The sequence below is a fragment of the Drosophila bipectinata genome, chromosome 3R, assembly GCF_030179905.1.
Source record: "Drosophila bipectinata strain 14024-0381.07 chromosome 3R, DbipHiC1v2, whole genome shotgun sequence".
NCBI classification, from domain to species: domain Eukaryota; kingdom Metazoa; phylum Arthropoda; class Insecta; order Diptera; family Drosophilidae; genus Drosophila; species Drosophila bipectinata.
In genome coordinates, this window is record NC_091739.1 from 5,685,647 (window position 1) to 5,710,655 (window position 25,009).

The window sequence follows — 25,009 nt, forward strand, 5'->3', positions numbered from 1 at the left end:
TTCAGTTATATGGCAGCTATAGGATATAGTCAGCCGATCCTTACGAAATTTGGCATGTCGTATTATTTTGCCAAAAATAGCTCTCATGTCAAATTTGAACTCTCTAACTCTAAAAACACCAAAGTTATACCATTTCCGATCAATCAGTTATATGGGAGCTATAGGATATAGTCGGCCGATCCGGGCCGTTCCGACTTATATACTGCGTGCAAAGGAAAGAAGGGTGTGTGCAAAGTTTCAAGACGATAGCTTTAAAACTGAGAGACTAGTTTGCGTAGAAACAGACAGACGGACAGACAGACGGACAGACGGACAGACGGACAGACGGACATGCTCATATCAACTCAGGAGGTGATCCTGATCAAGAATATATATACTTTATAGGGTCGGAGATGTCTCCTTCACTGCGTTGCACACTTTTGACCAAAATTATAATACCCTCTGCAAGGGTATAAAAACGCACCGACTGCTCTGAATTATTTCCAGGAAACAATTTGGAAAAGTTCTCCCCATCCGTATCACCAATTCTGTGAATTTTTTTTTAATTCTGAACTTTTCTGCCCCCCATTATCTATGTTCTTAAGCTCAGCGGGGCACCTCCGAGGCATTTATTAAATTCGGGTATCGATCAGTCGTGCCTTCAGCTTACTGGAACAATGTTGGGTTTGAGATTTTCGATTCTGGCGATCTGCCTAGTTCTGAGCCTGCAATGGATTGGTCCTGTGGATTCCAAAGTCTGCAAGACCCATGACAACAAAACGGGAACATGTCAGAGGGTTCGAGATTGTCCGGCTCTTAAATCTATTTCAGATAAGTTAATAAATAAAATCCCCCTAACCGACAAGGAGGAAATACTGCGAAATTGCGTTTTGCCATGTGAAAAGGTAAGTTAAGTGAATATAAGAATAAATGTCTAACTCAAGCTCTCCCTAGCAATACACGCTTTGCTGTGAAGAATCCCTTAATCCTGACGGATTAAAATTGCTGAAGGAAAATGAATCCATTTGCGGTAGTTTCGTTCGACCAAATGCTCTCCCGAAATACCGGCCATGGATGGCCTTACTCGAGTACGACGACCAAAAACATGGGAGACGGTTTTATTGTGGTGGCACTCTGATTACTTCGAGTAAGTTCTATAGAACCAATGTTTAATTGCCTTTTACAACTTATTTGTTTTTCTTTTAATTTTATTTAACAGAATTCGTTTTGACTGCTGCGCAATGTACAAAAGACACCTTGTGAGTAAAAGTCTAATAACTAAGACAAAACAGAGCTTAATTTAAGATTACCATTTTTCCTAGGGTATCCGTCCGTTTGGGAGAACACGACCTGGGCAAGACCATAGACTGTGTGTTCTTTGGCCATCATAAAACATGTATGGATAGACCCGTCGACGTTCCAGTCGAAAAGGTGTTTGTCCACGAAGGATTTGAAGCAAATATCGAAAATTTTCGGGTTTTGAACAACATAGCATTGATTCGCCTAAAAGACCCAGTCCAGTTCACCGATCTTATTGGACCCATATGCCTGCCGATGTTTCCAGATCTCCAATTGGAGAGTCAGACCGTGAAATCACTGGAGGTATTCGGCTGGGACTTGATGATGCAACTGAATGGTTATATCCCCAGATGGCCACTCTACGAACTGCTGGAATCAACCGCATGCAATATCCAAGATGAGAAGAAAATTTGCATCAGAGACAGCGAGTCCTATAGATACAGGGGTGATGTCGGAGGACCACTAGTCTATCCGACCCAATACAATGGCAGACAGCGTTGGGTTCAGGCGGGAATTGTTAGCTTCGATATAGGGGAACGGTCGCTAACAGAGGGTACTGATGTGTCTGATTTTATGGGTTGGATAACCGAAACCATTGTGAAAAAGGATTAGGCTTAAATGTTGCTACGAAATTAAATTGTGTGCATGTTTGGCGCATAAATGCATTTTTTCATTGAATAAAATAAGTTTTTAATTATTAACTTGGAAAGAATTTTGGATGGATGGAAGGCTTTCAGACTATCACTCATGCGTATGATATAAAGAGGATTCAGAATATAGAAAGACAGTCGAGAGGGTCCAAATTAGTCTAAAAGTCGTTTGGGAATTTACGCTTCAGAAAACGGAGAGTAATAAAAAATAATTATAATTAAAAATTAATTATAAATGAATACAAATTACAAGTAAATTGATAGGTAATTTCAAAATTTCATTCAACCGCAAAACCACATCAGCCAAAAATGGTTTAGTATTTTTTTTGAATCACGAACGGCCACACCGCTGTCAATGCTTGATTAATTGACCGAGTTGGCAGCTTCTACATTGTGCAACGCGAAACGAAGCAAAGAATTGAATAAAAAAACGTATTTAGAAAGATAAAAATATCGGCGATAAAATGACGGTAAACAAGCGCGACGCGAGCGCTTCGCGTCCGCGGTGCTTTTTTGACATTTCGCTTGGCGGCTTGGCGGTGGGCCGCATCGTGTTCGAGCTGTTTGCGGATGTGGCGCCGAAGACGGCCGAAAACTTCCGGGCGCTGTGTACTGGCGAGAAGGGGGTGGGCCTGGTCACCGGCAAGAAGCTCCACTACAAGGGAGTCATTTTCCACCGTGTGGTCAAGGACTTTATGATCCAGGCGGGCGATTTCAGTGCGGGCAATGGTACCGGCGGCGAGTCCATCTATGGCGGCACCTTCGAGGGTAGGTTCATGTGTGTGTATGTATGCGTGCATGGGGTTTGGAAAAAAATCAATACAGTAGAGTCCAAATTAGAAGGATCATTCCAGCATAACGGGAAGTTCTATCATGCCGGGGTTCTCTCATAGAGAGACTCCAAGATTGAACTTTGAACCTTCATTATTATAATCGAAAAATTATATATATTTCTCAACTATTTCAGATGAAAGCTTTGAAAAGAAACACGACCGCCCATTCCTGCTGTCGATGGCAAACAGAGGAAAGAACACCAATGGTGCCCAGTTCTTTATGTAAGTGGCCTCGTTTCAGGTACAAATCCGGGCACATCATCCGGTCTATAAATATGGTTTCAGTCTCGTTTTCAGCCAAAGTTTCAGCAAGAAATAAACTCTCCTTTTATTTTGTATCTATTTAAACGTCTGTTGTTGTTCATTAATCTATATAGCCATTTAGCCGGTAGCATATGACCAGCACCCGACTGATCCATCGAGAACCAGAACCGCCGCCATCACCGCCGATCGATCCATCGCCATGCACGACCACCCTCGCTCATGCATTTGGTTAGTGGTAGCAGTGAGAGATGGATGGAGCCGGGCCGGCTTGGTTCTCAGTGCTCCCTCTTATTTCGCTCCCTGGTGTTTGTGGTTACCTGGGTGCTCAGTCTCTCCTGAGACTCTCGGCAGTCTCTCTCCCTGGACTCTGATCTGAATCCTGACGGGTGTCTATCGCCGGATCCGCCCTGTGCCACGTGATGTGTATTCGGTGCATGGCTCTCGTGGCTGGTGGGCGTTCCACTACACCTCTAAATCTCTTAGTTTGTTGCACCATAAACCGACAAAACCTACAGCTACCGAACCAACAAATCTACAACCAAATGTCTTCTGCAACCAAACCAATCAAGTGAAAAGCAATGTGTAAAGAATTTTTTCTCTTCTTCTGTTTCTCATTGTAGTACAACACAGCCTGCGCCACATTTGGACAAGTAAGTGGTCTTCTATTCTAAATCTTATAAATTATACTAACTATTGCCCTCGTTCCAGTATCCATGTTGTATTCGGTCACGTTATTTCCGGCCAGGAGCTAGTGCGTCAATTGGAGGAGCTGCCTATCGACCGGAACTCACGCCCGCTGCAGGATGCGGCCATTGCCAACTGTGGGGAATTGGTTAGGCAGATCAAGGGTAAGAATCCTTCAAGGACTCTCTAAAATTAGTATACTAACTAAACTAATTTGTAGCCAAAAAGGAAAAGAAGCGAAGGAAGCGCTCTGTTTCCACTGACGACTCCAACAGCGAGGAAAGCGAGGAGGAAGTAAAGGCCGCCAGCAAGGACTCTAAAAAGAAGAAGCGCAGCCGCAAAGAGTCCAACTCGTCCGAGAGTGAAGAGTACGAGCCAAACAAGCAATCTTAATTCTAATTTTAATAATTAAATTGTGGAAAATTCAACTTTTCTTGTAGCACTGACGCCCGTCGTGGAAACGGCCGGCATGAGCAGCCTCTTCCGGAGGATGACGAGGAACGGGAAGAAGGGGAACTGCATCCGCTGGTCACTGTTACAAAAATAGACCCCAACGATATCCCAGAGGTAGGTGGGGATGCTTTCTCCCTGTAAAGTGGATTCATTTCTATGTTTCTCCTACAGGTCTCTAACAAATTTCTGATGCGTGGCGACAGATCTCGATCCCGAGATCGGGATGATCGCGGAGGTCGTGGACACGATCGTGACAGGGGCAGGGGGGACAGGGATAGGGAGCGGGACCGGGAGCGCAACCGAAATGCCTTCGGTTGGTCAAAGAAGCAGGCGCCGCCATTGTCACGCAGCGGGCGCATCGTCAAGGGACGTGGAGTGTTTGTAAGTCTTGACTTTAATGGGAGATCTTTAAATATTTCTAAAATGGTATTTGTATTCAAGCGATTCCGCACACCATCTCGCAGTCGATCCCGGAGCACAACGCCACCGCACTGGAAGCATGCCCAGAAGCGCACCATCAAACTAGCGGATCTGGAGCGCATCGAGGAGGAGTCCAAGATACGCGACGAGGAGGTGAAGCGACGCGAGCTAGAGCGCAAGCGGCGTCACGATGAGGCATCCAAGAATCCCAAAAAGTCGTTCTTTGAGCTGCCACATGCGAGCACTTACGGAGAGAAGTCTCCGGACAAGTCCTCTTCGGATCAGAAAGGAAAGGGAGGGACTAGGGACTCCGCCAAAGACACTGAGAAGGAGAAGGAAGGGGAGAAGGAGAAACCAAAGCCAGAGACGCCCAACAAACGGCGCAAGTCCGTGGACATGAATGCTCTGGACTATGAGCAGCAAACGGAATCCGAGCCGGAATCCGAAGCCGAGGAGCGGGAGAAGGAGAAGCCAGCCCCCAAGCTGGAGAGCAAGGTTGAACTGTCTGCTAAGCAGGACCGTTTCTCGAAGCGAGACGATAACAAGCCCGACGACAAATTCAGGTCCAAGCGGAGTCGGTCACCCATCCGACGACCGGGACAGAATCCCAACCAACACCAGAATCAGAATCAAAGTCAGTTCAACCGCAATCGCCGCAATCCCTTCGCTGACAGGGATCGTCGCAACCGATCCCGATCGGGCGACAATGAGTACAGGAGTCGTTTTCCACTGTCTCCAATCAGGAACAGGGACTCGCCAAGCGGCGATCGTCGCAGGCAGCAGCGTTCCCGCAGTCGTGGCCGTAGGCAAGAGTCCCCCAATCCCAGACGCCAGGAGTCGCCAGTCAGGAAGCCGCAGGACTCCCAAAGCCGGAAACATCAGGAGGAAGATTCGTTTGGGAAAAAGCGCCAAGACTCGCCCGGCAGAAAGCGCCAGGATTCTTCAGGTAGAAGACCTCAGGAGTCTCCGATTAAGAAGCGGGAAGAGTCCCAGACTAGGAAACGTACAGATTCTTTAAACAAAAGGAACACGGATGCCCAACCCAAGAAGCGACAGGACTCCCCGAACCGAAAGCGACAGGATTCAGCGGGAAGGAGACAGGGATCACCTGATAAGAAGCGCAAGGATTCGCCGGATAGAAAACGTAAGGACTCGCCAGACAGAAAACGTAAGGACTCGCCAGACAGAAAACGCAAGGATTCGCCAGAAAGGAAACGCAGGGATTCCCCCGAGAGAAGACGCAGAGACTCACCCGACTCGAGGCGCCGGGATTCTCCAGGCAGGAGGCGCAGGGACTCGCCTGGACGACGGCGAAGGGATTCCCCAGGGCGTAGGCGTAGGGACTCACCAGGACGAAGGCGCAGTCGCAGTCGGGGACGCCGTCACAGCTCATCGCGAAGTCCGCTGCCCAAGCTTACCTCGGCTCTGCCGCTGGACGAGGAAAAGGACAAGGCGATGGCCCGTGAGAAGATGCAGAAGCGCGTGGAGGCGGCGCTGCTGCTGAAGGAGCACATGCGCAAGGAGATCGCCAAAGAGGAGGAGAGGCGGGCCGAGAAGCAGCGCCAGGACGACTTGGAAAAGGAGCGAACCACTCGCGAGCTGAACGAACTGGAGCGCCTGAAGGCAGAGACTCTGAAGAAACTGCAGGACGAACTGCACACCTCTGAAGCTGGTCCTGCCGAAGGATCTGGCACCAAGTCATCAGCAGAGGCCAAGTCCGAAGGAGCTCGCGGCAAACGCGACGCAAGTCCCGAGGATCGCCATCGGGACAAGAAGCGAAAGCATAAAAAGTCAAAGAGGTCCTCTGCGCGCTCGGACTCGGAATAAGATGCATATGTTAGGAAGCGGAAAAATATCCTAGACAGTAATTGATCCTTAGTAGCAGTTAGCCCTCTTTTTTTCCAACATCTCCATACTATTAACACTTTCAGACAAAATTGTAAAAATCACTTCACCCAAAACTTACTGAAGAGCGTTCAATAAAGGTAAACTTCACTGTAGTTTATAAAAAAAAAACAAGGGCTTGACTTTTGATGGGATTTAATATTTGGCAATCTTTGATGTGTGTTTTGAGTCGTAATCTTTCCAAATCCATCTCAAGGATATTTTCTAAAGTATATATCCAAGTAGAACATAATAGAATAATGTTGCATGATATATTCTTATATCTGTAATACAGATTAAGAATATATACACTTTAGATTCTGTATGCACTTTCTATATTAAGTTTAAGATATTTAAGTCAAGTGTTTTTCTTTCAAATTTATTTATCAAAGAAATGTATCTTTTTAAGCAATACTTCCTTGCAGGACTATATATTTAGACTAAGGAAAGGACCTGCTTGAGATGACTATAGAACCTATAGTATCTATAGTATAGATTGTGATTGGATTGACAATGGCACTGGAAGAAAATAATGGATTTTTCTTAGCAGACTAGCGTTGTAAGGATTTCTTAAATCCTTATTATTACTAATTATTTTTATTAATTCAAAGCACTCAAAAGCACCTAAGAATATTAGAAATATAGATATTTCTCAAGGATATTTTCCTTTTTTAAAAAAATGTTTAACAATCTTAACTCAAATATCTATAAATATTTAAGAAGTCAATAAAAATATTTTTTTTTTTTTAAATGGTTACTTAATATTTACTCGTTACTTATAAAACTTAATCTTTAAAGTCAAAACTTTATGAAGTTAAAGTTATCATACCAGAGTTATTATTTTGATCTACAATATGTTTTCGGTTTTTTGATAAATATTTAATTTTAAAAAATATATATATTTATAATTTATAATATAGATGTTTATAGGCTACTTTTAACTTAACATCAACCTCTATCGAAAGAATGTTCTTATTATTCTGACCAGCATTGTATGTATCTTTTGATTTGTTTGTTTTGCAGCTCGCTCTCGACTCATTCATGAGCGTCGAGCTCTGCCGCAGTTAACTTTGACGTTGCCATTGAAATTTCGCAGTCTCTTTTTGCGGCATTCGTTGGCTTTGCCGGCAAGTGATGGCTCACGCGTCTCAGTCGGCGTCGCTGCTTCTGCCATTTTGGCCGCTGCCACGAAAAAGCTTTCCTATGTTAATAGTATTTGTATCTGTTAAATTGCACTGTTATCAATTCAAACTCTATCGAGAAGATACCTTGTAAAATAAACTACTAAAAAAATATTGACGAAAATAAAGGTTAAATGAATTAAAGATTTGTTTTTATGGTTTTTTTTACTGGCATTTTAACAACAAACTGCATTGATTAGCTGATAATATCACAGGACTTTTCTGTTATCTTTCACAGGACTCTTAACAGCTTTGTTTGAATAATTTAACAGGTTTTAAGACTAACAGATTTTTAAAAGAAAATTGAAAAATTGAATAAAGTTGTCCTTAGTATCTTATAATAAAGTAATGGTTTATATTGGGATTTATTTAAAGACATTACGGGAATTGTTCGCGGTGTAGATAGCGAATTCTACAAACAATCTGGCGAGCTCTCAGGAGGCGCATTAGAGCCAAAGGAGGGTTCATTTTTTATTAATTTCTATTTTATTATAAGCATTTTTGGCAATTTACATTAATTTTCTATTAAATTATGTTATGTCAAATTTCTTTGGCCTTCCACTTCAATGAAATTATGTTTTTAGTTTATAAGATGTATTTTGAAATGTAATATATTTGTTGTTTTTGCAAAAAAGCGCTGAAAAAACGCGCGCGACTTCTGCCGCCTTTGTTGGAAAACGTCAAAAAATGGAATTTCCGCTCGAAATTGCCAAACACTGGTCGCCCGTCGAACCAAAATTCCGCACTCGAACCAAGTTTGAGTTCGTCGGCTCTGTTAATTAACAGAGCTCTGTTATCAACTGCTAAGCTTCGTACAGTAAAAACACCCTGCAGTATTCAAGTTTGAGTTTTTTGAGTTTGGAACGTTGACGCACACAGACTTTGGATTCTATGGACGGAATGGAATTCAGAGTGTTTGGACGTGTTTGCTCCGGTCGCGTCGCGGGGTCGCGCTCGAGTTTCGAGTAATTTTGCCGGCGCTAGCTAATTTTGCGATTTTTGCTGCAATTTTTGTGTGTGTTTTGTTGTGTGTGCGGCAACAAACAAAAAATTAAAAGCAACCGACCGGCCACCAACAACAATAAATGCGGCATTGAATTGTATGTTTATACGTACGTGTGCGTATCTGTGTGTGGGGCTGAGTGTGTGCGTGAGTGCGAATAAGATACAAAATACAAACGTAAAACGGAAATGCAAAAAAGACAACAAAGATTATGGCGGGGGAGGAGCAGGCAACAGGAGCCGGTGCAGGCGGAACGAGAGAGAAAGTAATCGACAGAGACAGAGAGAGGGAGAGAGAGAGAGATAGAGATGGAAAGCGATAGCTAATGAAAACGAAATGTGATTCATTGGCTTTGTCAATTGTGCGAATTCCGGCATTGTTTAGTCCTGTTGAAAATAAATTATGACATAATACAACAAAGAGAAAAAGTCCAAGAAGAAGAGCCAGAGACGCCAAGTGCGTAACGTGCGTGTGTGGCGCTTGCCTTTGTATTTGTATTTGTATTTGTGCGGGGGTGGCCCGCACAGAGTCTAGAATGAATATTTTAAAATTGAGAAATTCCAAACAAACAAAGCTGCCAAAAAAAAAGGATATGATAAAGGAAACCCACAAAAAAAAACTACTCCTGTAGGCGGCTGCTTCTTATTCTTCTTCTTCACGCAACGGGCAAAAGAAAAGCCAAAAAAAACCCAAAATCCAAAAGCAAAAGGTAAAGGCAAAGCGAAGCGTAGCAAAAACAAGGAGCAAAACAGCGACTGAGACGCCGGCAGAAAAAGCTTAGTAAGCTGCGCTGCTGCTGTTGCTTCTTCTTCTCTGTTTTTTGTTTTGTTTTTGGTTTTTTTTCTTGTTTTTGCAAACAAAATGTATATGATGCCCGTTGATGTTGAAGAAGCGCAAGAAGAAGCAGATGAAGCTCAAGAACAAGCATAATAGAAGGTAGAAATTTCGAGGAAATCGAAATTTGCGTCGTTGCTGAAATTCGTTTGTTCTGCTGCTCGTCCTCAGCCTTCACCTCCCCCCCACCACCCTTGTGGCATCTTTGCGCTCTCTGTTATCCGTGCTGAGCGCCTGCTTCTGCCTCAGTGTGTGTATTTGTGTGTGTGTGCGTACGAGTGTGCCGAAATTCGTATACATGTGCAATATACGAATTTGCTTCATATAACAACAACTACCCCAATGCGATTTCCGCTACGCTTCTTGTTTTTTGCTCATCTCCCAATTTTTTCTTTATTTTTGGGTTTTGTTTCATCACTTTTTTGCAAAAGTTGTATTTATTTTTTATATAAATGCGATTTATTCGCAGATGTATATATTGTATTTTATAAAAGTTGTAAACAAAGCGCTCAACTCTCAGGGCGCTGTAAACAAATAAACGCAACTGTATACAAAACATTCGCTCGGTCCGGACCCCGGCCCCGGCCCCGGCAGCAAAAAACGCAGCACGCCCGAAGCTCAAATTCAACCAGCACTTTTTTGCATTTTCGTTTGATTTATTGAATCTTTTTTTATTTTCCACTGGCCGACCCAACAAAAAACCAATTGTCATACATATACATATATAGAAAAGTTTGTCCGTCCGACCGACATTCAGGGCTTCACTTTACTCTACTTGAGGTTTTTTTCCGATTTTTTGCAAAGCCTTTGATAGTTGAAATAGCAAATTCTGAAAAGAACAAGAACCACACGAAATATATTTTAGCATTCATTTATGCCCCGCCGAGCTTTGGTTTGCCGCGCGAAATGTATCTTCGAGATACACGCGCCTTTTGTGGAATTGAAATGTGCCCCGCCGCCTTTTATGTGGCATCATCACCGTCATCATCATTATTATTATTATTATTATGGTGATGCGTGCGTAATGGAATCGGCTAGAGGAAGAGTGGCCCGAAGAATCCGAGCTGAAGAATCTGAGAATTTATCGCAGCTTAAATCCAAACACACGCCAACAGCCAACAGCCAGGGCGAATGTAATACCAATAAAAGGATGAGGCTTAAAGGACATGGGTGGCACTTGAACTGGCTTAGAGGAAACTTTTCCCCATCTAGAATTTGTAATCTGTAATTTTGGGGAAATCCCTTAATGATTGTACCTAAAAGCATTCTAAAAAGGTATTTCAGTTTTTATGATTTTTTTAAGGGCCTCAAAAGATGTATGTATAGATGCTTAGATAGAAATTAATATTTCCAAACTTTTCCCAACAAACTTTTGTAAACTTTGCTATAAGTTTTCTAATGTATTTGTATTTTTTTGGTTTTTAAATAAACAATAAACTTTTTCCTTTTAAATTGTACAGGATGTGGAACATAATTGGGCAAATATTCATTAAAATAATGTATACCAAAGTGTGGCCATGATTGCTGAAAATTTGCAAGTTAGATTGATAGCTATTTCATCGAATTCAACCCCCAAAACGAGGCCTCACTGTCCCCTGCACACAAAAGAAAAAAAATAAATAAAATTTCACTCGGCGCTTCCATCAATTTCCCGATTTAAGCGCTGACAACAAATGACATTGGCGCCGGGCCATCATGTAGCGGGATGTTTGTGCGGACTATTAAACAAATTACGTATACGCACTGTTGCTCGCGTAAAATATTTATGCGTGTTCCCAAATATATTAGCATACTTCTGTGAGCGGGGATGGCTATGTGCGAGTGCGAGGGTGTGTGTGGGCGCATTAGATTAGTAAATAAAATGCGATGATTTGATTTTTCTCATTTTCATCCAAAAGCCAGAAATCGAAGTGAGAGAGCGAAAAATTGAAAAAAAATGACTGAGTTAACATTTCATTAATCCAAACCACATAAAAATAAATTAAAAAATTGACAAAAATAAAAAAAATATAATAATAACGCGGTTGGGCCCAAACAAGATAGGGAAACCCCCAACCCGAAAATCGGTGACAAAAAAACGTCGAATTGCAATGTTTTTGTTTCATAATCAACGCCTCTTCGTGATTGAATTGATCGAGATCCTGCTGCTGCTGCTGCTGCTAACCGACCACAATGGACGACTGACACTAACCAAGGAACCGACAACAGGTGAGTCCAATGCCAGTCCAGCTCCCTCCATAAAACACTTCACACTCCGCATTCCGAGTGCAACTCTCGACTGGGGACCCGCAAAACTTTGGGCAATAATCATAAACTAATGGCGTAACATGGCAGGCGTGTCCGCATTCCACTCCAAAGGTCTTTCAAGACTCTCGGCGGAAATACTACTGAAAAAAAAAAAAAACTTGTTGAGTTCGAAAGGGGTTGCGATGGGGTGGGTGCGGGTGCTGGTAAGGTTCGGGATTTCCACGGCCAAATCCCATAAAGAAAATCAGCAACATGAAATATTAAAGTTGGTAAAACACGCGAGAAAAGTTTTTCGGTGGCACGACTCCTTCGAGAATTGTGGCGTCAGGCAGGAGCGGCTGCCAGGCTGCCAAGCTGCCAGGCAGGATAACTACCCCTTGCCATGGCTTTGTGAATGTTTTATTTTCGGCAAACGCTCTCCGCCTTTTGGGGGTTGCTGTCCCCCCCAGGTACTCCTTCCAACTATGGCTTACAGTCTCTCCAGAATGGTCCCCTTGCATGTACATCGGCTATTGCGGGGTTATTGCGTCGTTGATTTGGCTAAGCGAGGTTATAATTCTAATTTATTGTAAGTGAACAAGTCAGCGGCATGACGGTCGCCTATCTCATTATGGGAGCCTCAGAGGAAGAGATTTGGCTTTCGGCTGGCAAATTAGAGCACCTGGTGGTTATGATTCCAACCCCGGTTCGAAAGTCACCTGCAGGATTCTCACGTTCGTTGACAACCTTTTCAATAAATGCAAATAAAAAGTTCAAGTTTTTTCTTTGATGTTTCAAATCATATTAAGGGATGGGGGATAGAAACTTGACATTTTAAAGAATAAATCGATACCGCAATATCGATCACCGCAATCGATAACAAATTAATGTTAATTTTGTGAAATTTGCGAGAAATTGCTGGATAAGATAAGATAAATGACGCGTACTCTCGGTGTATCCTGAAATCAAATTCCTGCAAATGGGAAACGATTATTGTAAGTCCGGAAGCACCCGCATGAAGCGATTCAAATGCTTCCTTGCAGCATATTGGATGTGTTTGTCGGAGTGCATGGGACAATCAATCAATCCGAGACACATCCAGCGGTCATCCCTCATTCATCAGGTCCTGTCCCTATGTTTTTCCACTCTACTGTCCCATGTCCCATGTCCCATTCCAACCTTCAACCTCCAACCACACACAATCATCAACTATTTATCCCCAATTGCTTGGAAAAATCAGTCGAAGTGCAGGGCATGGGCAAGTTCATGAGACCCAACCAGAGCAAACCGAATGCGAAAACTTTGCACACATGACAGAGCAGCAGGATGGGTGGATGGGATGGGACGATGGGTGTTGCCAGGAAATGGCGAAATGGTGGGTGGCCTGGGTTTGGGTTTGCGTTTTGGGCTGGGGGGTGCTCTGGCAAAGGCAAAAGTCCAAGTCAAACGACTAAGCGGCATGTCGTCAATAAATTTTCCATTAAATTCAAAGTAACCCAAAACAAGCAAAAGCGAAAAAAGGAAAACCTGCCAGCAGAACACTACATAACTTTTCCTTGTTACGTGCCAGTGTCTGTGTGTGTGTGTGTGTTTTTGGGTACATGTGTGGGATGTGGGAGTCCTCGTTCTTGAGTATGTGTGTTTGTTATTGGTATAGCTTCCTGCTTTCCGCTTGCCTGCCTACTTCGGCAATTGCCTTCAACTCAAGCCTCTTATTCAATTTTCGCTGGCGTGTGGCGCCATCTATCGCCCACCGCCGGCAAACAAAAGCAACACCAACAGCAATAGCAACAGCAACAAATGGCATCCAGTGTTGAAGATATTGTTGCCGGCGGCAATACACTGCAGGCTTACCATAAGCCACGGAGCTACGGAGGCAACCCACAACCCAACATTCAACGCAGCAACAACAGACATTAACAAGGTGGGTGGGGTTTACATACGTCCATGAAAGCCGAAGAGCGGTATACCCTGCTTTGAAATAGTTTAAATCGGAACTTGTCATAACAGCATTAATTTAAAGTTTAAACTTTAGTTGCTAAAATCTTTTGCCCTAAAACTAACTTTTGAAAGTTAGCAGAAAACTTTTTCTTCCAAATATTATTGGTTTATGTTCTGGGTAGAATTTTGACTGTATCCCTAAAAAAAGGATACACCTTAGGGAAACATATTAACATTTTTTGGTTATTAGTTTAGGAAGGATAGATTTAGGATAAATTTTTATTTAAATTAAGTTCCGATGCATACTGTGTGTATGAAGTATGCGAAGAATTTAATATATCTATACATATAAAGCTCATTGATTCGTTTATTATTGAAATACCCCAAATACCTAATATAGTTTTTGTAGATATATGTAGTTTAAAATATAACTTTTCTCTAATCTAATCAGACCTTTTAACTTTTTTTGGTAAAATATTTTGCCCTTAAGCTAACTTTTAAAAGTTAAGTTTTTAAAAGACTTCTGTTCTTCCAAATATTATTTGTTTATGTTATGTGTCGTTTCCCCAAAAAAAGGATATATGTATATGGAGAACACATATTAAAAGGAAGTATTATTAGATTTAGATTCTTAGATTTTTGTTTCAAAGAATTTCTGATATATGTTGTCTCCGAAAAATATTCCAAAAATTTAATAAAACCATAGAGAGGGACATTATCGATCCATTTTAAAATTGAAATACCCCGAATACCCATAAAACAAATTTTTGGGTCATGATGGGCCTTGAAAACCTTTCTATTCCCACTACCTTTCCAGTGACCATGTCTTTGGAGTCCCTTTCTGGGAGAGGGTATTACGACAGCATCAGCAATAAGTTTTCTTTTCGTATCTTTGTTGTTGTTGTTGTTGGTGGTTTATTCATATGCCAAACAGCAAATCGTTTGTGGCTCTCGATGTTGTTGTAGCTTATATTGTTGTTGTTGTTATTCTTGTTATTGTTGTTGCTATCGTTGGAAGCAACAACCAAAAAGCTGCCTCCGACTGCTCCATATTCATATGCAAATAGCAAGCCGTGGAGGACCTTTGTTCTCTTCTGATATTGTTGTTGTTCTTGTAGCTGCCTTCACATTGGTTTTCTTTTTATTGTTATTGTTTTTGTTGCTTTTTCTTTTTTTTTAGCGCGTTGGCGTCGACAGTCACTGCGTAACTGGCGCCCCAAAGCTTGATTTCAATTTTCGAGTGCTTCCTGCTGCGGTTGTTGTTGTAAAGACTATAGTCTCTCACCTCTTATTGTTGTTGTTGCAAACGCTCTGCTATTTGACATCTCAAGCAGCGTTACAACAAAACAACAAACACCCCCATCACCATCCTCGGCCAAAACGAGCTTCTGCAAAAACAGTTGAAATAACAACTTGAGGAGTCAACGTTTTCCTCCGACGATGACTGCCTGCCCTGCCGGCCTGCCAGTCTGAATGCCGGCCCGCAATAGAAAACAGAAAATCGGCTCATCCAGACCACAAATGCAAGTCCTTTCCCCCCTCTTGACTGGATGAGTGCCCCACTACGATGATGCTATGCGATGTGGCGATGGCGATGGCAATGAGCCTAAAATGCTCCAGGCGCCGGCTTAAGTTCGCCGCTGTGTGTGTGTGTGTAAGAGAGCGCATCACTGGCAGTGAAAGAGACAGCCAGTGGGATAAAGGGTTCTTGGGCCAGGCTTGGGGGATTCTAGCTGGCAGACCTGGGTGCCGGATTCTGGAGCTCCGAGTTTTAAGCCGAAAATCGCCATCCAAACAAGCTACAAAGGTTGTTACACTTGAAAATATATCAGTTTTTATAAACAAGCTTCCAAAAAAGGACGATATCCTTTAAGATGAATAGTTTTTCTTTCGAAACCCATAGCCTTGATTAAAGTTTTCACACATCCTTGACAGATATTGCCAATGGCCGACTGGTATGACATTGTTTCCGCTTTCTGGGGAGGATCCTGCGTCGCATTACTTGCAGCACTTTCCGGTTTATAGCCCCATTGAAAATCCTCACCGCTGTCCTGACAGCTTTAAACTGATTGCTCGCTGTTGGTAGCCTCGCTTTTCCACACACACACACACACACACGTATATATACTGACATATACCGACACTTTTCCCTGCAGCTGGGTTTGTGTGAAAATTCTCGGAAATCAGTTAAGTACGCCATGGACCTTTCCCCCGGCGGCTGTTCGCACTTGGCAGGAAAAGCAAAGATTTTTTTGCTTTTCGGTGGCGGAGAAAAATCTTTGGGAAAATATTTTATAAATTTCATAATCTTCTAATGGCAAGAAGAGGGTCGAAAGCGTGAAGACTGGGTGGGTGGGGGTCACTAAGACGAGGTGGCCGGGAAACATATTTTCTTCCGTCCTGACAATTATACGAAAAACATCCCCCTCCGGACGGAGGCTTTATCTGACGCGTGAGGTACCAAATAGAAGAAAAATTCTAAAAAAAATATTCTATTAGTTCAATTGCAACATTTAAATGGTTGGAGAGCTTGCTCGCTTATCTAGGCCACTAATGAGGGAAACGTTTTTCCGGAAAACGCTTCTATTTAAAAAGTGTGATAATTTTAAATTGAAATTTATTCAATTCCAGTAACAAAAGAAATCAATTTCGTGGCTCAGCCATGTGTGCTCTTATTTTTAAAAAGTTCCCAAAAGGGAAACTTAGAACTTCTGGCCAGAACCTAAAATTTCCTTATAAAACCGTCTAGACGACGGTGACGGAAGGTTTTCGGTTCCGCCTCATTGTGTGGAGCGTGTGGAAGTAAGCGGCTTCTGGGCAACAGCCAGCCAGACAAGCAGTCTAATAAAATGTCATAAAAAAAGTATTTCATTCATTACAGGTGACACATCAAGAAGCTAACCAGCCCGACTTGCCAACATAGGAACTTTCGGGCCACGCATGTGGTGTGTGATTTCCTACCCATGGTATTTTTCCGCTTGGTCGACACATAAGCATATTAAGGTCCCAACTTTAGAGTCCCCCTCCAGTCCCCCACTCACTCGTTCAGAAAGTTCAAGGAGCAAAAATATAAATATATTTTTTATGGAAAAAAAAAATATAAAGAAATGGAAAAATGGTAGAAAATATCCCCTTAGTCAGCGTGATATTTGAAATATTATTTCTCCCCTTGCAGCATGTGGCATGCGTCGGATTCTTCGAAATGTTTATATAAAATAGAAAAGGAATATTAAAAAATATTAAAAAGGAAAGCAAACTGGCACGACGGCTCCACTACCACCACCACCCTCTGTCATGGCGGCCGAAGTGCTGCCGTTTGGCAATTAAAATTATTATTAGAAGTTAGTTGGCATGAATTTGCGTAGCGTTGGCGCCGCATTAGAAAAGTTGTTCCCATTCGGGCGGGCGTGCCTTGAAGTTTGCGCCAAACTGGGCCGGGAGTGGTAGCGGTGGTGGTGGTGGGTGGGTGGCTCGACTGGGCCATAAATGAGGCGCTTTAAAAGCCGGGCTAGCGCGCCTTGAAATTAAACTGGGTATAAAGTTTAAACTTTGTCAAACGTTGGCTGTGGAATGGGGCTGGATGACGTGGCGTTTTTCATTTATTTATTTATTATTTCATTTTTTTTTTATCGCCCGGCGTGTGCGACCCAAATGCCAAGAGCCTTAATGTCATATTAATACTTTGGCAATTAGATGTGTTTGCAGCTAAACTGTTTATGGCCATAACCGAGCAGTGGGGCAGCTGTTGTGGTAGTTGAGCTGCATGGAGCCTGGGAAAGTTTTCATTTTGAGAATATTCGGCACTAAAAGGTGCAGTACCATTCGGATATGAAAGAGTTTTAACCCAAACCATTTCGTATTTTATTACCAAAAAAATAATAAAGTAATAATGGCTTTGGTCAGTTTGGGTTCGAACTGGTTCTATCCGCATCAGCTTTAAGCTATCACTCATTCGATTCATGACCGTCTAACTCTATTTATAAGCCTCCCAATTGTTTGGCCATTCTTTGATTCTATATCCAACCAATTTGTGGGCCTCGTTCCCTGGGCCGGAATTCCAGCCACTCCAATATTGTTTGTCATTGTTCGCTTGACTGTTTCACGCACAATAACAACAATAATAGCAACTGGCATCAGTCAGCAGTGGCCAACACTTTGCGAAACACAATGAAAATAGCACTTACAACTTGAACCTGGCCCTGCCACAGACCCCGCCACTCGGCCATCATCCTCCTCCCGGTACCCGGGACCCGGGGGAAACTCCGGCCGACAGTGGCAAGTACAAATAAAATCCATTAAAAGTAGTACCACGTGTAAGCCGAGTTTTTGGTTTTTTTTTTGGCTATTTGCTTCCTTGTGTGAGCGAGCTTGTGTTATTTATTTATTTTTTTCGCATTAGAATGACGCATATTATTGACAAACAACGGCCGGCAGCGGCGAAAAAAGAATAAGACGACAGGTGGACAGATGGACAGGTGGGCAGGTGGCGGAGGGCGGTAATTGACGCTTTGGTCGTGTTGCAACAAAACAACAATACAGAAAAATGTCCAAAGGCAAAGAACTTTGTGTCCGATCATGTCGATAGACTCCCCCATTCCAGGGGGGTGGGGGCCAACTACCTGAATGTTCGCACAGGTCGAGCAGAAAAGCAGATTTCATAGTTGATTCGGGAGGGGGAGGTGTACTTTTTTTTATGCCTAGTCATTGTGTGGCAAAGAAAACAAAACAATTTATGGCAGCTATATAGTATGTGTGTGTGTTCTTTCCATTAAAAAATAAACACGATTTTCAAGTAGTTTGTTATTTTTGTGAGGTAAACCCAAATGGCACAGCACACAACACACAGATTATTGCGAATTAGAGATAAAAAAAATTGGAAATATTTAATAGTTTATTTATGTAAGGCAAAGCTTAAATATTTTATTGAAATATGATAAGTCTATAATAGTTTTCAGTTGATTTACATTGAAAGTATTTTCCACTTAGCGAATGCCAGTTATTTTCTACGAGTGGATAGATGATATGGGGGCCAGGATAAGGACTGGCTAGCCAATGTCATTTATCTACTCTGGTTCGACTTTGAGTGACAACTCTGAACTCTTCTCACCTCCACCTCCATTGTCATTGGAGTCCATTATTTTTTTCACCTATTTTTGCGCCGTGTCTGTGCTGTCATTTGAAAACAACATTATTACTACTATTATTATTATTATTGCGAGTATTATCAGCCAGTTTCGAGTTCATTGAATTTGACTAGAGAGACCTTTAGTTGGGGGAGTGGGTGGCTGGGTGGCTGGATGGCTGTCTGGGTGGTGGGGAAGTGGTGGAAAGTACACACGAGTTCCGCCTAGGCGCCCGAAGAAATGGAAGCGGAAAGAGCTCCGAGCAGGAGCCTTGCTTGCCAGGCCATCGAAGTGGGTCAGCGTAATCAACACAATCAGTGGCCAGGAATGCCAGTGTCTAAGCACTACACCCTGACCACCCTGCCCGACCTGCCTCCTCGGGTCTTGCTCATCCCATTGAAATTTCTCCGGCTAACTTTCGTGTTCGTGTTGGCGTTGGCTTTTCTCACCATGACAACACCAAGAACAACAATGATGATTGCAATAAATGAAATTAATGCGTATTTGAAAAAGCCAGACAGGCGAATCAATTGACAAAAATGGAGTGGCCCATTTTGGGTGCTAGAGAAGGCAAAAAAAATAAAAATAAAAATAACGAAACCATAGCCCAGGGAATAAAAAGTAAAAATATTTTGGCATTCAATTTCATGTCTACGGAATGTTCTGCGTAAACATCCCATCATAAAGACTGTTTTCTCGTCATTTCTTTACCAAATCCGATGAGTTTGTGGTGTGGGCTGGCCTGGCCGGCTTCTATATTTAGACCATAAATTGTGATAATGGCGAAAAATGGCAATAATAAACGTTTGGTTATTCAAACTTTATTACTCACATTAAATGGCTATTTTTTGAGTGATATTTCATGTATTTTTTGTCGGTTCGTCGAAAGATGTTTTCCATTTCGACGTACATATGCCGATTACTGGCAGGGATTTAAAAAAAAAACATATCCAAACACCATATGCAGAGCGAGTAACGACATTTTCAATTTGGGATTTTCGGAAATCAGCACTGGCATTTAATAAATTTAATTATATGCATAATAAATTAAGCTTCAATGAACTGGAAAATGGATTTTCCACAGCGCTCGATTAAAACACTTTATTATAATTGAATGCCTGGCTTGTGAGAAATAAATCAGATTTTGATAAATTCGATTTGAAATGTCACACAGAACCAATTAGAAAATTGCATTTTTTGTTAAATATTTATTTACCATATGAGAAACAATTCAGGCTAAGCTTAAGCCAAGAGGCAAAGAACTTACTAATTTGTATTCCACGCTTACCAATCAACACCACACCACACCAGGCCAGGTCTGGCTAGGCCGATCCCAGATCCCAGTCCGATGACCGTCAGTCTGCCGCCAGTCTCGTCCAATCCCAATCCCAATCCCATGAATTAATCGCGGATTGAAGTGGCCGACAGACTGGTGGTGGTGGTGCGGTTAACTAAATAATAAAATGCATTTAGCATAATTTGCTTAATTTCATAAATATATAATTATCTCTGGCCGTGGCGTGGCATTGCATGTGTCTCAGGCATTTTTTAGAAGCCTAGCCAAGCGCGGAGGACCCACGAAAAATTCACTAAAAAGCTGCAATAGTCTTTGTTTGGGAAAGAAGCTCGGAGGTCCAAGATCCGAGGTGTGTGCTAAGGGTGTGCCCGCTTGCAATTAAATTGCGACGAATAACAAAAAATAAAAAAAAATAAAAAAAGAAGCAGCCGAAAGCCGAAACTCAACTAAAAAAGCATTAAATAAATGGAGAGCATGGAAAAGGAATAAATAAAAAAGAAGTCAGCTTGCAAATTGACACGAGATATGAACACGGACACGGACAGGCCAAGCAAAAACTTGGCTCGGGTTTAACACTTCTTGGCCATGGCTGCCTGGCTATATGGCTCTCTGGCTACATGGCTAAAACTGAACATTTTTTTGGGTTTCTTTTTGTTATTTTTGGTTTTTGAATTATTTTTTTGTATTCAGTTTTGCTCCTTTCAGCTTATATTTTTTGTTCTTTTTGGCCAAAACCCCACTTTACCTGCTGCTGGTGATGGTGATGGTGGTGCTCTGGGTCTGGGGATCAAATGTTCGTGCAAGCTCGTTAAAAAGAATTTGGTTCACTTGTTGTTTTTGGACGCTGCTGTTAGTGGTATAGCTGCTGCTTGATATTGGTGGCTTTTTTGTTTGCTTTTTCACTTTTTTTTTGTGTATAGAGAGTATAGAGTGCTCTGCACGCTGGCAGAGATCGAGAAGTCCACAGGCTGTACGCTAAACTGGTTTTTCGACTGCATTCTTTTGGGCCACGTTTATTGGCGCTGCCAGTTTAGAGCAGGCTCGCCTCAAGTTGCCTGCCCTGGCCCGGCCTGCCGTGGCCTGGCTGAAAGGCGAAATTGAATCATATGCGGTGCAATTTCTATGAATTTCAGACAAGCTCTCGTGCGCCTTCTACTCCAAGCTTAAACTACAACTCCTTTGCCCCCTTTGTCTTTTTGGCTTAAACCCTCCTCCCTTCCTTTGTATTCCTTTCTGCTCAGATCCGTGGCACAACTAAATTTAGTTTGTTGTTCTTTTCGAATTTTGTTCACGTTTCGCGCTTTGCATGATTAATTGTTTATGCAAATTGCTGCCTGCCTTACATATAAGGCAGCTACATATCTCTGCATCTTGATATCTCCTCGGGTTCCGCATAGTACTCGGCTCGAGAGTACTCCACCAGCTTTCGGAACAGTCTCGGCCATAATTGATTTAATTGCCATTTGTTAGATTTGATATTGATTCTTGACAAAGCATAATCCCACTCACTACACATGTACATGGGCCGGCTTAGGAGCTCGGTTACTATTTAATTAATACTCAATTAGCTCACTCGCAGCTCATTTGCATAAATATGCGATATGTACGGGTATTTGGAATTCATTGCGGCTTACACTCGATATCAATGCGAGAAACGTGATTAACTTTGTTTGCAAATTAGTTTCGGTATCTGTTTCGGTTTCGCAAAGAGTCGAGACATTGGCATCGGCGTTGGTACTGGCGTTGGCGTCGTCTCTTGGGGTTAAAGATAAAGTTTTAATTAACATTACAGCTAATCCGCTTAGCTGGATCTTGTCTAATAATCTGGCACAGTGCGCTTAATTGCCAAAGAATGGTAAACTTGGTCAAGACCAAAGTCCACCGCCAGACCATGGAAATATTTTTTAATGTTTTCATTTCCAGATTTCTTTGGGGTTTTTTCTTGCGCCTTCGTGGCTTCTCGCATGCCCTTTTGGCCAGCTCGTTTAATGGCCCAAAAATAAAGAAGTTTCGGCCATGAAATGAGTTCCGTTCGGGGGTTCCTCCGACTCCCCGAAACAATATATATTTAATGATGCCGTTTATCTTTTTGGCATAACAAGTTCTTTCGAGCAAAGCCTAGTTTTTTCTCTTTGGCCAGACTAGATAATTTATCAGGCCTAGAAGTTGGACCCACTGTGGCTTCAACCGTTTGACATTTGCCAGCCGAGTCAGAGTGAAACACGAGTTAACATTGTTAGAGCCAAGTGCACGGCTCGGAAAAGTTCATTTGCACGCAGTTCCAAGTGCACTTATTCTCGCTGACAGGTAATTGTAATAAATATAGCGACTAATTACCGGGCGACTTATCTTAATTATGCACAGCACGCCGCTAAAAAAAAAGGCTAAAGTCACAACAAATTGTAAAACAGGTGGATCGAGTGACTGGACTAATTTAGACTGGATTTAAGAGTCGATGTACAAAATCATTAAAACTGTGTAGAAGCACTCGTTAACAAAAAAAAAAAGGAAACGAAAAATTGATGAATTAGTTGACAGGATTCGTGCTGTCGTGGCAACATGGCAGCGAGCACGTAGCAGGCGGCGTATACGTATTTCTAATTAAATGGTAGCTGCTGCTGCTCCTCCTCAAAAATCAACTAAATGTATCGTTCTCCGGCTTTCCAGCTCCTGCTGCTTCGACTTTTCGCTCCGTGCTGTTGCCATTGAGTGTCCTCTGGTGCCATCAAAATGGCTGCCGTGCGTCCGTGTGGCCGTGCAGCCATGTTGTGCGGTGTGTGCTCCTCCATGTCCATTCCCCATCGAAATGTTAGAGGCGCACCACCCGCCCACTACTCTCCTGTGTATTTTGCTGTCATTTGTAGGTATTTCTGTTGTTGCTTTGGTAACTAATTGTCATATTGCCCCCCGGGAGGACTGACAGCCGCATAGCCGCTCAGCCACCCAGCCGGGCCCTCGGGCCTGTAAGGCATTGTGATACCAGCCAGCAAAGCCTATATATTGCCACGCTGAGGCGGAAAGTGCGTATGTGATTCAATTTTATTTTCGCTTTTTTGCTTTTAAATGGAAATGCCAACATCAATTGAATTATGAGGAATATGAAAAACATTCCGTATTTGTTTCGTATACATATTGGTAAGTGGCGATGGCAGCGATATGAATGCACAGAAAGAAATTCAACATCAAAGAGGTAGTCTTTTTTGATTTTAAATGCCATTTAAAAGCCTTTGAAATTTTAAAAATAATAAGTAACCTTCACAAGCCTGGAAAGTTGAAAATCTGTCATTTTATAAATGATTTCTTTCGGTGCTGGGGGCCAAGGGGAAATAAGGAGATTTCGGATGCAGACTCTCGAGTCCTTTGTAGCAGTTTTTCCAATAATTAATCACCACCAGGGCCCCAAGGCTGTGTCCGTTGCCAGGCAAAGTGATTTATGCAAGTAGTTTAATGCCCGCTTACATAATAAGTGGTGCTGAATCTGGAGCTGGCTAGCTGGCTGGATGGCTGCCTGGCTGACTATATTCAGGAACTCAATGGGAGTCACACTGTGCGTATACGTAACGTAAATTACCCTGACAGCCATTATGCAATGATTCTTTTGGCCCGTGCTCGGCGCCCAGTACGCTTCAATTCATTGTATTTACATTGTATTTCAGCCTTAATTAATTGGTTTTTATTTTTGCGACGGCATTTCTCTGGACCAGGCTATTGACAACTACAACCGCAAGAACAACATTGAATATTTCGTTTCATACAAAACGGGGAGGGGGGAAAAGAAAGTCAAAATCACAGTTTACTCACACAATGACACACACTTGTTGATTTGCGAGCCTAATTAATTTCGCCTCCGGCTAACTAATAGAATTTGTGGCCATCTAATAGCGAAACCCACTTAGCAACGTTTCATTTGCGACACATTGCGTATACGCAGTGTTGTCCACGACAGCACGTGTCAGATCCGGGCAGACTAGATGGCCGAACTAGAGGCCAGTTCCCACTCAATTTGGCTGTTATAGAAACTAAAGAGACACTCGATAGAGGACACCATCCAACCAGAGGCCATCCATCCAGACCAGAGCATCCTCTCGTCCAATATGTGTCCTAGCAACGTGGCCCGTGGAATAAATGACAAGACAATTTGTTCTGGCCGGGCACAGGTGAGCTCGTGGCTCTTCAGGCCGGGATTTCGAAGTAGAAAATTTATATTTTTTATTTCGAGTGAAGAACGCTCTTCAGAGATGAGTTATGATGGAAACAGGTTGAGAGTGTCTCCGCCCCAAGTGGCGTGTGCATACCTGACAGTGTTCCGAACATTTAAGAAGATTACCATTACTGTTGCTTTGTTCTTGGGGGTCTATTGAAGGGCGATTAAATTTGAAATTTGAAATTGCTTACATCTTCAAGTCTTTAAACTTCAAAAGCAATCGCTGTAAATGTGAGTATTGTTCCTTTAACTATTGGCCAATCAGCCAAACGGCATTAACGTCTGCCAGCTGTGCATATTTTTACGTTTATGAACAGCTATAAAGATGTTGGCTCTTGGCAATTCCCATTTCATTATACATAATTATGGACTATTATATTGGACTTGTTTTTCTTCGCTTGTGGTCATTGAAAATAGCCAGGGGCACTTGGCCATTTACTGTGAAATTTGGCAAAACAAATAAACGATCAAAGCGAACATGGAAAAAAATCGAAAAGCAATTATCGATTTGGTAGGCTCTGGCCTACAACATGTGTGGAGCTTAACTGTCTTCCGATGATGTTGGCCAATTAATCACCCAATATCTGAGACCTGGTACCTGAGACCTGCGATGGGCCAGTTGTAATCGCTGCTCGGCGGCTGCCAAATCGACCGAAAAATGATTCGCATACGGAATCAAGACGTTCCGTTGCCTAATGATGCATTCGATTTGGATTTTTTCCGCCGCCGATTCA

The 25,009-nt window shown here is 42.5% G+C and overlaps 4 protein-coding genes across 4 annotated transcripts in view; 3 read left to right on the forward strand and 1 right to left on the reverse strand.

Annotated features, from left to right (window-relative positions):
• Positions 1–1,091: 1,091 nt before the first annotated feature.
• Positions 1,092–1,905, forward strand: LOC122321651 (serine protease grass-like). The gene is made up of 3 exons (XM_043212443.2): positions 1,092–1,126; positions 1,199–1,238; positions 1,302–1,905. The coding sequence occupies exon 3, from the start codon at positions 1,378–1,380 to the stop codon at positions 1,888–1,890; it is 513 nt and encodes a 170-aa protein (XP_043068378.2). The 5' UTR covers positions 1,092–1,126; positions 1,199–1,238; positions 1,302–1,377; the 3' UTR covers positions 1,891–1,905.
• Positions 1,906–2,285: 380 nt separating this feature from the next.
• Positions 2,286–6,578, forward strand: Moca-cyp (nuclear cyclophilin protein Moca-cyp). The gene is made up of 8 exons (XM_017249759.3): positions 2,286–2,696; positions 2,896–2,983; positions 3,646–3,675; positions 3,734–3,873; positions 3,930–4,077; positions 4,150–4,276; positions 4,334–4,543; positions 4,604–6,578. Exons 1-8 carry the CDS (start codon positions 2,393–2,395, stop codon positions 6,407–6,409), a joined length of 2,853 nt encoding a protein of 950 aa, XP_017105248.2. The 5' UTR covers positions 2,286–2,392; the 3' UTR covers positions 6,410–6,578.
• Positions 6,579–8,479: 1,901 nt separating this feature from the next.
• The window catches only part of plum, a 57,788-nt gene continuing 41,258 nt past the window's right edge, over positions 8,480–25,009 (forward strand). The window contains exons 1-2 of the mRNA XM_070281972.1: positions 8,480–8,747; positions 11,383–11,692. Coding sequence (XP_070138073.1) covers positions 11,575–11,692 — 118 coding nt within the window. The 5' untranslated portion in view covers positions 8,480–8,747; positions 11,383–11,574. The remainder of the gene's footprint in view (positions 8,748–11,382; positions 11,693–25,009) is intronic.
• Positions 12,158–25,009, reverse strand: part of mask (multiple ankyrin repeats single KH domain) — a 136,082-nt gene continuing 123,230 nt past the window's right edge. Inside the window, exon 21 of the transcript XR_011443339.1 lies at positions 12,158–12,170. The gene's annotated coding sequence lies outside the window, so the exon portion shown is untranslated. The remainder of the gene's footprint in view (positions 12,171–25,009) is intronic.